Source organism: Calidris pugnax, unplaced genomic scaffold, assembly GCF_001431845.1.
Source record: "Calidris pugnax isolate Ruff unplaced genomic scaffold, ASM143184v1 scaffold95, whole genome shotgun sequence".
Taxonomy (NCBI): domain Eukaryota; kingdom Metazoa; phylum Chordata; class Aves; order Charadriiformes; family Scolopacidae; genus Calidris; species Calidris pugnax.
Window position 1 is genome coordinate 13812196 of NW_015090885.1, and position 13128 is coordinate 13825323.

The 13128-nt window shown below is 41.5% G+C and overlaps 1 protein-coding gene across 25 annotated transcripts in view; it reads left to right on the top strand.

Annotated features, from left to right (window-relative positions):
* Nucleotides 1-12104, top strand: part of ABI3BP (ABI family member 3 binding protein) — a 152185-nt gene extending 140081 nt beyond the window's left edge. For all 25 annotated transcript variants that reach the window (XM_014947274.1, XM_014947284.1, XM_014947294.1 and 22 more), the window contains 5 exons: nt 1349-1428; nt 2895-2924; nt 3917-4078; nt 8650-8763; nt 10667-12104. In XM_014947274.1, coding sequence (XP_014802760.1) covers nt 1349-1428; nt 2895-2924; nt 3917-4078; nt 8650-8763; nt 10667-10782 — 502 coding nt within the window. In that variant the 3' untranslated portion in view covers nt 10783-12104. The remainder of the gene's footprint in view (nt 1-1348; nt 1429-2894; nt 2925-3916; nt 4079-8649; nt 8764-10666) is intronic.
* The last annotated feature ends 1024 nt before the right edge of the window (nt 12105-13128 follow it).

Sequence of the window (13128 nt, forward strand, 5' to 3'; positions counted from 1 at the left end):
AGTTATCATTGGTAAGTGATCCTTCACGAGTCAAGAGCTGGATCTTTAATTACTCACTTCTGGGATTCTCATTTTTTCTCCATGTTTAGTCTCGAAGTTAGGGCCCATTTTCCAGGCCTACAGTCTTTTTTGACTCATGTCCTGTAGATTTCTCTTGCTGATGAAAAAATGCTCTGTGTTAAGAGAGAGTCACCATGTATGCACTCAAAGCATATGGAAAGCCTCTCCGTAGGTTGCACTTGTGGGACAGATTATTGCTTATAGCTCGTGGCGAGGGCATGAAGAGGGTGCTGTTGACTGGGTGTGTACATCATCCTCATCATGGTGCTTTGGCGTGGAGGGCATGCAGGTCCTACAGGGAGGCACTGAGCCATTGCTGAGCAGTGAGAAATTCCCAGATGCTGCCAGCCAGGATCCAGGAGAGCTGAGAAGCGGCTTGCTGGGACAGTGTGTGCTGGGAGGAAGGAAATGAAGAGTCTGTTCTTTGCTCTGCCCTTGATGAGAGATCTTAAACTGTGTCCACCCGTGTAACTCTCCTTCCTGCCTAATCTGTCTGGTGTCTTCTGTGTAAAATTTTTAGGCTTGCAACTATCTTTCAATAGCTGTTTACCTAGAGCTTCTAATTGAAAGTGTAAGTTCCATCTGAGCTGCAGAGTTAGAAACCACCTTGTCTTGCCTGTCCACCACTGTTAATCAAGTATTGAGGAGTGGGAGAGGCTTAAGCAGAGGCTTGTTCCATTTTCATCACACTGTGCTTGGTTCCCAACACAGCTGTGATGAAAAGAGATCATGAGATAACAGACTGGTGTTGTGCAACATTACTGTGAAAGGATAAGAAAGGGACTTCATATATTTACTATTAACATACATTCAAGCAATTGGATCTTTGCCTTGGCCGAGCTCCTGTCCTAGAAGACATGCCCTGTCTTTCACCACTGACCCTGTCTGTCACTGTTGGTGGGCCTGAGATGCATTGAAGTAGAAGTTTGTGTTCCTATGAATGAAAAATGTGCAAAAAAATAGCAATGCGCTTTACTCACTGCACCCTTTGCCAGAACTGAAACGGCATGTGTGAGATGAGACAGACTTAAACCAGTGGTGCATTCAATCAAACATTAATAGACTTTGTGCAAAGAATTATCAAAAGACTGGTAAATTATGTGTTCAGAGAGGCCTTATACAGTTAGGGCAAAAAATGTCTCAGTATTTTCAGGGCAAGAAAGGAGGCCTTTTTGTTTTTCTCCAGGAGACAAGTAGCACCAAGGTGTGTGTTGGCAGTTTGCTTGCTGCAGACTCAGACAGAATGCTTTGTTTGCAAAATTTGTATCTCTTCTATTTTGTTCCCCAGTTATGAATTCCATGTGAAACCTAGAAACCCTCTTGGTGAAGGTCCAAGTAGCAATGTTGTGACATTCAGTACTGAATCAGGTAAGAACTTCCAAAAGTCCAACCATCATTTACAATGGCTCTAGTATCCATGGTTGTGGGATATATGAAAGGCTCTCTTGCTTCATTTTGCGTGTTTGGTCTTTCTCTTTACTATCTCCACGTTGGGTTTTGACTACTGAGTTTGTTACAGTAGTGCCTGGAAGGTCAGCCTGAGATCAGTGCTATATCGTATGAGGATGTAAGTTGGCCAGACTGCAGGATAAAAAAACAGGAGCACAGAGACTTTGTCTGGTTGTTCATTATGAATAAACTAACTTTATCCTTACAGAAGTCTCAGTCACTTAAGATTAATGTTCCTGACTTTTTTGTACCTATCAAACTCATTATTGACTTCTGGATGGGGAACACAAGGTTCTTCTTTGGGCTGGTGTGTTTATGAGCACTTACCTGTTCAATAAGGCTGCTGTATGAAAGTGATGTCTTTTGGCTGAAATAAGGACTGAGAAATAGCAATTCGGAAAAGTCAGTGTCCCAGTATGTCCTCTTCCATCCTGTTTATGCTCCTGTGAAACTGTGAAGAGGTGTATACAAGCCTATTTTGACCATTGGTTGGTTCTCAAGTTAAGTCCTATCTGACTCAGAGGTGAGAATCAGAGAGTACCTTTGCTTTCCCTGTTCCAGTTCCCCATGAGGTTAACTATAGTTGACTTTTTTGACTTAATACAAGCAAGATACCGTCTTTTGTGATGTGTTTATTGTTTGATAGTATTTAAGGACCATATAAAACACAAAAGGGATTTAGCCTTTTTGAAATGAGTTTCTCAATCTGCATGTTGAGCCAGGTGTAATAATACAATAGTCCTCATCTAGTGCTGTCACTGATGGATGAGAGTTTTGGCTGAGCAAGAGATTAGTCAGGGAGGAGTTCAGACTATGCCACACATATTTAAAAACTTTGAATACACTCTTTGTAATCCTAGATTGTTAACACTGAAAAAATGTTTATGCCAAGTGCAGTTTTCATGAATGACAAGGCTTATGTTCTGTCTCCTATTTAGTTTGGACAAATTAAGCGGTCAGGTCTATTTTTTCTAAATTGCACACATCCATTTCTTGCTTTTGGGCTTTCAGAGCCAAGTTTGTGTGGCAAGTATTACAGAGGGGTCCTTTTTATTATTTTAGGTTTGAAATTGAAATTTTAAAAAAGATGCGGTAGAATTGTTTTTTTCTGGTTACAGGTTTACACTGTTGCTTTTACAACTGTCTTTGGTATTGTCTCAGAAGTAAAATTTTTAAAAGCTTATTGATACCATAGTTTCACATAAGAATGATATTTCTTTTCATTTAATTTAATACAAAAGTGAAATTTGCTTCCAAAATTCTTTCTCTTTCACAAGTAATAGCTTATGTCAGCTGTAGAATATCACTTACCAATGTTTTTCCATTGAAATATCGGGAAAGGTAATTTTACAGTGTCTGATTGAATGTTTGTTTTCTTCCTCCAGCGGACCCAAGAGTGAGCGAGCCAATTTCAAGTAAGCCTTTTTTGTATAATATGGTGTCTTCTGAACAGGAATTTTTTCAGAGATAGCATAATTTTCCAAGGGGGATGGCTGTACTGCACCAATTAAATGATTTACGGAATCAAACAGCATTCACGCATGATTTCACTCCTTCCACCCATACACCTGGTCAGGAATTAATGCCAGGCTGCTTGTTTACCTGAACGGAACACAATCAATGTGATGTGGTGCTCCCATGGCAGCTGGGATGGCTTCAAACCAATGTACACAAATGAGCCAAGGACAACCTTGTATTTTCTCAGCCTTGTCATTAAAGCAAAAGAAAGCTCTGTAAAATGAATAAGATACTCCACACTTTTAAAGTGAATTAACAGAGCACAACTCAGGGGATACTATTTATCTGCCATTGTGCTTTAGAGAAATTTTCTGCTTCTGAAGGCTTGATCCAGCTCTGCTGTAGGGCACTTGCAAGACTCTTGCTGTCTTTGGTGGGAAGTGGACAGGGCTTTTGAAGAACAGCTGAGCTTGCTCAAGAAAATTTGGCTTCTTTTGCATTTGTAATGGACATCACTTTGACAAACACTGAGACACAATTTATTTCCACATAATTCATGACACTTAATTTTTATGTGTACGTTTGTTAAATCACGTACAGCTTGTTGCAAGCTGACTGTCCTGGCTTGAACCCACTGAAAAACAGTGACAGTGTCGCACACTTTGTAAACGAGAGTTTTGCCAACACACAGACATTGTTCACCTAATAAGGTCCTAGAATGACCTTATTTCAAACTGGCACCACACACAGAGAGCAGAAGCAGTTCACTTCATCAATCATGTCTGCACCCTTTGGTGCTTCCCTGAAATACTTTTCATGCTCAAAATGCAGATGATTGGTGCCATGATGCATTCTTCTCCATCAAGGTTTCTAATTCTATTTATTTGAATGTATTTGTTGTAAATAATTTTGTATTTTGTACTTCAGCCTCTTTCTTCCTCTCCTGTAGTGGGAAAGGATGCCATCTGGACTGAAATCCCATTCAATTCGGACACTTATTCAGAATGCAAAGGGAAACAATACGTAAAGAGGACTTGGTATAAGAAGTTTGTAGGTGTGCAGCTGTGTAATTCTTTGAGATACAAGATATACCTCAGTGATTCACTTACAGGTAAGAGACATTCAAATCAGTGTTTGATTTTGACACTCCTCAAAGATATCATGGTTCCAGAACTAAGAGGTTTAATAAGACAAGCTCTGCTGATGTGTGATCAGGTATGTTTAATCTACTCCATAGACAGATTGATCATAAACAGTAATCTGCTTGTGCTCAGTAATCATTTGTGTGTTTGATATTGAATTTTCAGAGTCAAGAGTGACTTCTCTGTGGTGATCATCAAATTTTAAGTATCTGTTAATATCGTGGGGGTCATACAGAAAATTGATAAAGATAGGTCTCTGCCAGGGAATAGCATATATTGTAAAAGTGCCAAATTTGTATTTAAAGGGTACCCTGGAATAGCTCTTAATTAGAGGATTAAGACCTAATTTTAGACCAGGATTAAACTCGGTCATTCCCATCCCACTTGGTAAACATCTGGTTATTTCATTATTGTGAGGCTTATAAATGCATGACTTCAACTCTAGTCAACAGGTTTTACGCACCTGCTTTGACATTTTTATTTTGTTTTCACATTCCCAATTTTTGCTCGTAAACTCTTCCCCACACACACCTTCTTTTTTCTTATACTATGTTCTATTACTACCAGCAGCCTCCTGGCCTTACCTTCTCAAGTTTTGCTCAGTGCCTTGAGGTCACTAGAGTGTGAGGTATTTAAGACCTGAATCAAGTGGCACATGATGCATGTAAGCTGGGGAAACAGCCTGTAAAAAGTGTTTTCCAGAACTTTGTGTCTCATGTAGATTGTACAAGCTATATTTAGAAATTTATTAACTTCTTATAATCCGTACCAAGCACCTGGCTTTCTTCTGTATGAGGTCTTTTATCAGAACTGCATGGACAACTTGGTGACACTGGCATTAGTGTGGCATCCAGAGCACAAAGAGTGTAATACAACTGCATATTAGAAATTACTTTTGAGTGCGAGTTAGATAGTACATTCATCACGTTCATTTGAATTAAGTAAGAGAAACTGTGGCTTAAAGAATTAGCTTTCATAGCCCAAAGTTGCCCATCTCAGAGCTCAGCACCTCACAGGAGCAGGGCTCTGGTCTCTGTATATAGGAAGATGGAAAGAAAAGAACAGGGGAGTGTAGGGCAGCCCATGCAGATTGAATTTCAACCTGCCCGGCCTTGCACCTGGCATCATTTCTCCTATGAGCAGACAAGGAAGGAAAGCCCTGTCGTTAGTAGTAAGTACAATACCTCATATATAAATAATATCTTGGCAATTATGTGAGTAAAAGAGCCTGTTTTGAACAGAGGTATCATTCATTCAACTGTTGCTGTACTAACCGGCTGCGATCGGATGACAAACACTGGCAATGAGGCATCGTGTATCACCAAACCAGCCAGTAGAGGAAATAGCAGTGCTAATCTAGCAGGACTAGTCTTCAGTCCTAAATCAAGTGAATTAACACTGCAGTGAAAGCTACTTCAGGCTTAGAAGAAAAGTTTAATATATCAGGAGCCCATTTTCCTATTTTCATTAGATTGTTTTTGTTCTTGCTGGAAGGGTAGTGATTTAACTTGGCTGGAGGAAGGTGGTGGTAGCCACATTGTATTCATTATACTTGCTAAGCGTGGTTCTTGCACTTGAATTGTTACAACCAGCGCTTACCAGTTGTCACAGTATTTGAAAAAAATTGAAATATTTATGTAGAAGGAAAACTGCTTCCCCCCCTTCCACTCCCGTTTCCTCAGTGAGACTGTCATGGCCGTTCTCTCTAATTGCAAGTGAGAAAGTTTCCAATTAGAAGCCCAACTCTGTTCTGATGTGTTTCACTCTCACACCTTGTCTCATGGTGGCCCCAAGGCCAGCAGAAGTGTATCTGCCAGCACCAGCCAGCGGGGCCAGCAATGGCTACTGGTAGCAAAGGGCTGTGCTGAGCTCTGAGTTCCACCTTTATGCTGAAAATATCTTCCAAAGCTTTGCTGTTTAAGCAGCCTAATGATCTTGAAATTCAGGGACATTGTACAAATGCTGTTGTATAAGGCAGCTGACAACCATATATTTGCATACTGGTTTTTAGCATGAATTTATACTTCTAGCGATTCAGAATTCACAATGTATAAAACAAAGATGGTTATCTAATTTTCTTAAGACCACCCATAAGGGAACACTGGAAAAAACTAATTTAATTTAAGCTAGAATACTGTCCCCAAAAGAGAAATACTAATGTAGTCATTTGTTAGCTAAATGTTTTTAAGTGTGTTCCTTTATTATGGAAAGAATTGGGCAGTAAGAATTTAATAGTCACTGAGAATGCTGCTAATTTATATATAGCAATTTTTTTAATTACGCATAGGTTACGCTGTGGGCCAGAAGAATATGTGTGTATCTGAAAGTTACTGTTCTTGTGTTAGCCATAAAAATATCTGGTTTATTCTGTCTCTCATGAAGAAAAACTGATCGATGTTACACATGCCAGGACTGTTCTATAAACCAGCATCTACTGCTGATCTCATTTAATAGTCCTCCAGAGCAGTCACTGTAAGCATTCCAGAAAAGCAGGCCACCAAAAAAAAAGTATTTATTGAGGGGAGGAAAAAAATAAATTCTAAGTGTGACCTTCAACAGCCATGGAAAAAAAAATGCTGTTTTGGGCAGCCTGAATGTTCTTAATTTCAGACCAAAAAATTGCTGAGAGGAACTCCCTCTGACCAGCTCTATGGAAAAAACATGCCTGCAGCCAAAACTAGATAGTAATAAATAATTTTCTAAAGCTAGAGAAGAACTGCATGCACAGAGACTGTCAACTGGAGGTGAGAAATTTTGGCAAAATATTGATCAGTTCACAAAAATAGGAGAGAGAGAGAGTTTATTGGGAGGCTGCTCTTTTATTAATGGCACTTTGGGGAGCAGTATTATAAGCCACTCACCATCCCTCAAATGGCCAGGCTGGCACAGATTCAAGGCTACAGGACACCCAACATCTACTGAGTAGCTGGACTTTCCGCTTAGCTTATACCTGAGTACTGAGTCTATCTCTAAATGCTGTCACCTTTCCTTTCAACCTCACAACCAAGGGTTGAACATATTAAGAAAAAGTGCTATGAAAGGAGTTTAGAAAAAATGGTAAGTTTATCTGAAAATGTTTCCTGCCAATGTGTGGGAGGAGAAAGTAGCTCACTTTCCTCCATCTTCTGAACTGAATTTTACTAAGGTCTTGCAAATCAAACCAGTGAGTAAAAAACATCTCTCTGTTAAAAGTCCTTTACTGTGAGTCTTCTTATTAACGGGATGAGCACAGCCCGTAACGTCAGGACACACTGCAAGGGGCACTTGAGACCTCGTTTTCTATTCGGTTGCAGTCAAGTGTCCTGCTAAGCAATCCTGCAAATAAATACACGGGCACGGTTCATGCTCTGGAGAAGCAATTACTGTACCGAGGTCATCTATTTGTTAAAGGATATCACTTGCACATACAGGTTGTAAAAATATGATGATTTACAAAACAGGCCTTGGCTGTGTTACGAGGTGGTCTATGAAAAAATCTTTGAATGCACTGGGGGCTTCCTGACAGGGAACCAAACCTGCCTTCCATTCACATCACCAGCAAAACTTACCTCATTTTTGATACAATCAGGATGAGGTTCTAGGTAAAAACAGAATTTCACTTAATGTATGAAGTGCAGGGAGGAGAAAAAACACATTCAGGCATAGATTTCGGCCAAGAATCACAGAATGGTTAGCGTTGGAGGGGACCTTAAAGATCATCTAGTTCCAACCCCTCTGCCATGGGCACCTGCCACTAGACCAGGTTGCTCACAGCACCATCCAGCCCGGTCTTGAACACTTCCAGGGATGGGGCATCCACAGCTGCTCTGGGCAACCTGTTCCAGTGCCTCACCGCCCTCATAGTAAATAATTTCTTCCTGATACCTAATCTAAATGCGCCCTCTCTCACTGCACTCCCTGATAAAGAGTCCCTCCCCATCTCTCCCGTAGGCCCCCTTCCTACATCATGGAAGGTTCCCATAAGGTCTCCCTAGAGCCTTCTCTTCTCCAGGCTGAACAACCCAAATTCTCTCAGCCTGTCTTCATAGCAGAGGTGCTCCAGCCCCCTGATCATCTTTGTGGCCTTCCTCTGGACCGACTCAAACAAGTCCATGTCCTTCTTATGTAGGGGGGCCCAAAACTGGACACAGTACTCGAGGTGGGGTCTCATGAGAGCGGAGTAGAGAGGCAGAATCACCTCCCTTGACCTGCTGGCCACACTTCTTTTGGTGGCTTTCTGGGCTGTGAGAGTATGTTACCAGCTCATGTTGAGCTTCTCATCAACCGACACCCCAAATCCTTCTCCTCAGGGCTGCTCTCGGTCCGTTCTCTGCCCAGCCTGTGTTTGTGCTTGGGATTGCCCCAACCCATGTGCAGCCATGAGTATACTTGGAGCACACATGTAATGTTCAAATTACAGCCACAGAGGAAAAGAATGGTAGCATTCACCTTGGCTTCCCCACAGAGCAAAGAGCACGGCCCATTGCCTCTGGTGGTTTTTGGAAAAAGCACTCACTGAACTGGATATTGATTTTCAACTTTGCTGCTTCTCTGCTTTCAGGAAAATTTTATAACATAGGAGACCAGAGGGGCCATGGAGAAGATCACTGCCAATTTGTAGACTCATTCTTAGATGGAAGGACAGGACAGCAAGAAGATCTACCAGTCAAAGACGGTAATTCCTTACACCTGTCTGTGTAGCAAACCTTGGCAATTCCTTTCTTTGTGCCTTTCTTTTTCCCGCCAGTGGATTCAGCACCCACTGCTGGGGCGGGCAATGGAAAGGGACTATGGGCTCTGCAGACAGAAGAGAGTTGAGATGTTTTGAAAATGAGCAATGACTTATTAAAAGAGGGTTATGACTTGGGCTCTGTTAGGTAGTAAACAGCCTCTCTCCTGTTTAAAACATTCCAACAGATTATTCACAGTTGGTATTACATATTTAAACCCAACCACAAATTCGAGTTCGCAGAGAGGCATGAAGTGTTATGTTCAAACTAGCAAGGTCGATTTAAAGTGCAGTAAATCATCAGCTGGGCATTAAACAGCTTTGTTTAGTGCTAATGAGAAGCTAAAAAGTTATTACTGGAAAATATAATTCATGCTGTAGCAATTCTGTGTGCACTAATTGGAAGCGGGTGACTAGCATTCCAGTCTGGTTGAAGTGGGCATGGGACTGGGTGTCCTAAATGCAGCTGTGACCTCCCTGGCTATTTTTTCCACGTTGCTGAGGCTCAGGCATAAGAAAATTGTATTTCTGTCAGCTGAACTCCTGCCTTCGTTGTTTGTCAGCACCAGGGAGTCCACTCCCTTGGGGGGGGGGGTAAGGACACAGGCTTTATTGATACACAGGTGTGTGCTGCGTGTGCCATGGAATATTTTACTGAGAGAAATATCAAAACAGGTTTCAGTACAATATCAGTGTGTTGACCAAACCGTCCTGTATGTAATGCTTCATTTATAAAACACCTTATAGAAGTACAGAAATGCATCCAGGTAGGTGTGGGAGATTAAAGCCAAGTGCCTAAATCTTTCACAACTTTTTTCAAAAACAAAGTAGTTGAATGATCTGAAGGGTGTTTGCTTATGTGATTATTTTTTTTTAAAGAGGGCTTTGCTTTTCCTTCCTCGGTTAGTGTTGCCCATTTGTGAAGGTATTTTGTTTATGAGGGATTGTCTGAATCCAATTTGGCGTTGCCACGGCAGCAGACCTCTCGGTTGTATCAGATACACTTTTTTTAAAAATATTTTTAAAATTAAAAAAAAATAAATACAAAAACACTTCTACATAAAAAGCTTGCTACCCCAGCCTAAAAGACATTTTAAACCAAGTTGTTTTCAGGAACTAGGTTTAATGGAGTGGATTCATGAGCTACATTCATTTTCTGAAAAAAAATTACAAAAACAACCAAAAAAAACCCCAACGAAACATACAAACAAGAAAAAGCTCCCACCTTTGCTTGGGTTGGATTCAGCACTAATTGCTCACTTTAGTTTCTAACTTAACATTTATTGTTTGACTGGGAAGCACGTGTATTGTCACACCAAAGAGATTTAAAGCAGGAGCTACGATCGTTTTCTTGGGGATGGGGGGATACTGTGAAATACCCCCAACTGTCAGGTCTTACCTAGGTTCCCTTGGGCATTAAGGCTACTGCATGGGGGACTATTTAATCATCACCACTTTGGAAGGAGGACCAGCCTCCTGTTTAGAGAAGCCCCCAGCAGCAGCCAGAGGGGAAGAAGGCTGCAGGAGACTCACCCAGCCAGCACCATCCATGGGTGATGCTGGGACCTCACGTCTGGAGGGCAGGGGGGGTCAGGCTTCACCTCCCCTGCTCTGAGCCACAGCAGTCCCCAGAGCTTCTGCTTCTCTTTGAGTTGGGGGGACAAACACCGGCTGTTTTGGGCAGCCACTGGATGGAAGGGCAGCAAACAGACCTGTTTGGGGCAGATGGGTTAACAGCATAGTGACCAGTTTGGCCATTAATTGAATTGCATGCAGCCTTCACAGGGAAGCCAAAGAAAGGCTCCATCTTGAGGGCTTCCTGCAAACAAAACTCTCTTTTCTCTTCCAGGATTTTTCAGGGCGGTTCGTCAGGAACCTGTTAAATTTGGAAAAATAGGCGGGGAGACTCACATTAACTACGTTCGCTGGTACGAGTGCGGAACATCGATACCTGGGAAATGGTAGAGCCGACACGAACTTGGTGAAAAGGTCCAGCACCTGCCACCCCCACCACCCCTCAACTGCCCAACGCGGGCTCCAAGATGGAAATGTTTATGGCGTGCCTGGCACTTCAGTTCACTGGCGTGCAAAGGTTTATAGAAGTTTAATGCCAATACTGCATTAATTGTGTAATAGTGTAGGCTGCTTACTGTAGTTATCCAGTTTTACAAATTTGTCGTTAGATTACAAAAAAATAGATATATATAAAAATCCCCAACAAGCTAGGGACGTGTTGTAGGATAATGTATAGGGAAGCTGGCTCCCTATTCTTGAGGTATGGTTTATATGGTATTTTAAAAGATACGGTGTGTATATTATTTATCACAATGTTGTAATAAATGTTTAAGGCACAGTTATGGCAGAGTTGGTCACGGAATGCAGTGTGTGTTAGTTTTTAAATATTCACTGGTCTTCTTATAACGTTAAGTGCCGTAAGCTACCTGTCCAGCTAGACCTGTAACGTCTCCCCACTCATAAATTATAGAAAAGACCCTATAATTATTCATATCCTGCAACCAGTAAACTTGAAGCGCATTCTCCTTACGTGTATGAAGAGTTTATCCTTCCTGCCAAAACGCCGAGGCAGGGTGCTGTACCTGCAGCTTCAAACAATCAGCTTAGTGGGGTTGGTTTGGTTTTTTTCCATGTTTGTTTTCAAACGCTTCACCTCCAGCACAAGAGTCTGTTCAGCCCATTGCTGCGGGGTTAGAGCCGCTGCCCCCGAGCCGGGCGGTGGTTTGGGGGTGGGTTTGGTTTCCTCCCATGAAGGCAGACCCAGACATACCCACATGGCACCAAACAAGGGAACCACGGCTGGTCACAAAAAGGTGGTTTTCAGAGACTGAGACTTACTGGTTCAGAAGCCCAATGTACATACAGTGCAGGGAGACTTGGAAAAGATAGATGAAACCAGAAAAAAAATAAAGCTAGTTATAACAACATAATCAGGTTTATTTTATTTAAATTAAAAAATCAAAAAAATCCCTAAAACATGGTTCATTGGGGCCAGAGGGGAAGTAGCAATAACTGAACTTTAGAACTGCTTTACAGTAATTTTGATTAAAACCTCTCCCAAAGCTACTTGTTGTACTGCTTGAACATTTATGAACTAAATAAAGAGATGTAGGTTTTTTTTAAAGGTGTTATTCATTACATTACTAATGTATTGAAAAAATATGAACAGGAACACCCAGATATATATATAGTAGAAATAGTCATTTATAGAAAATGCCTTATAAAGTACATTGCAGGTACACTGTACTCCTAATAAAATATTTTTTAATCAAGTGTTTTTCTCAAGTGTTTTACCTGAAAACAGATCTTGGTTTCTTGGCAAATGCTATTATTTCAGGACGCTGTTTGTTCTGAACCTGTTGTTCTGCCCCATCCCTGGAAGTGTTCAAGGCCAGGCTGGATGTGGCCTTGAGCAACCTGGTCTCGTGGGAGGTGTCCCTGCCCATGGCAGGGGGGTTGGAACTAGATGATCTTTGAGGTCCCTTCCAACCCAAACCATTCTGTGATTCTATGATTGTAATCAGGCACATCAGGTGGGCGATGGCCACCTGATGCATTAGATGTGACAAGTGCCCAAACAGCTGGGGTCACAGCCACAGCTGACAGGGGAGCAGTGGTAGTTAAAGATGCTGAAGACAGGAATGTTTTCACTGACTTCAGTTCCAGATTTGTTTTTATGGGAGTTCAAGCAGCTTGCTCCAGTTCTTTTTTTTTATTTATTCCCTACTTATTTTTATGTATTCCTAGAATCCATAAGATGGAAAATATTAACTGGGAAAATGTTTTACCCTCTGCTGTTATATGTTCTATTGAATTTGTTACAGCTCTTGATCTGTTTTTTCTTGGCTCAAAATCGAGCCACTCGCACTCCCAAGTTTCTGGGTGGTAAAGAACCTGTGGAAAGTTGTTCCTTTTAAAGAGTTCTTTTTTAAAAATACGTATTTGGCTTAAATTTTCAGGTAATAAACCAATTTTCCCCCTGCCCTCGTTAATGTCTAATTGGTAAGGGCTCTAAGATTTTATGTACTGGTTCTTACTCAGTTGGTAGGAGGATTACTTGGCGATTAGTAACAGCAGACAGTGCAAAAACCATCTCCTGCTGCATAAACCTCTGCAAAAGCCATCTGTGTTCACAACACTTCTCCATTTACACACCTAAAAATCTGTCTTCTCTCCTGCAAACCCGAGCACCGCTCATCGCTACCTTGGTCTCTGTATACCAGCACACACACTGGTTTTAACATAGTTTTCTTGTTCAGTATTACCTAGATGCTAGAAATCAAGATCAGGCAATCA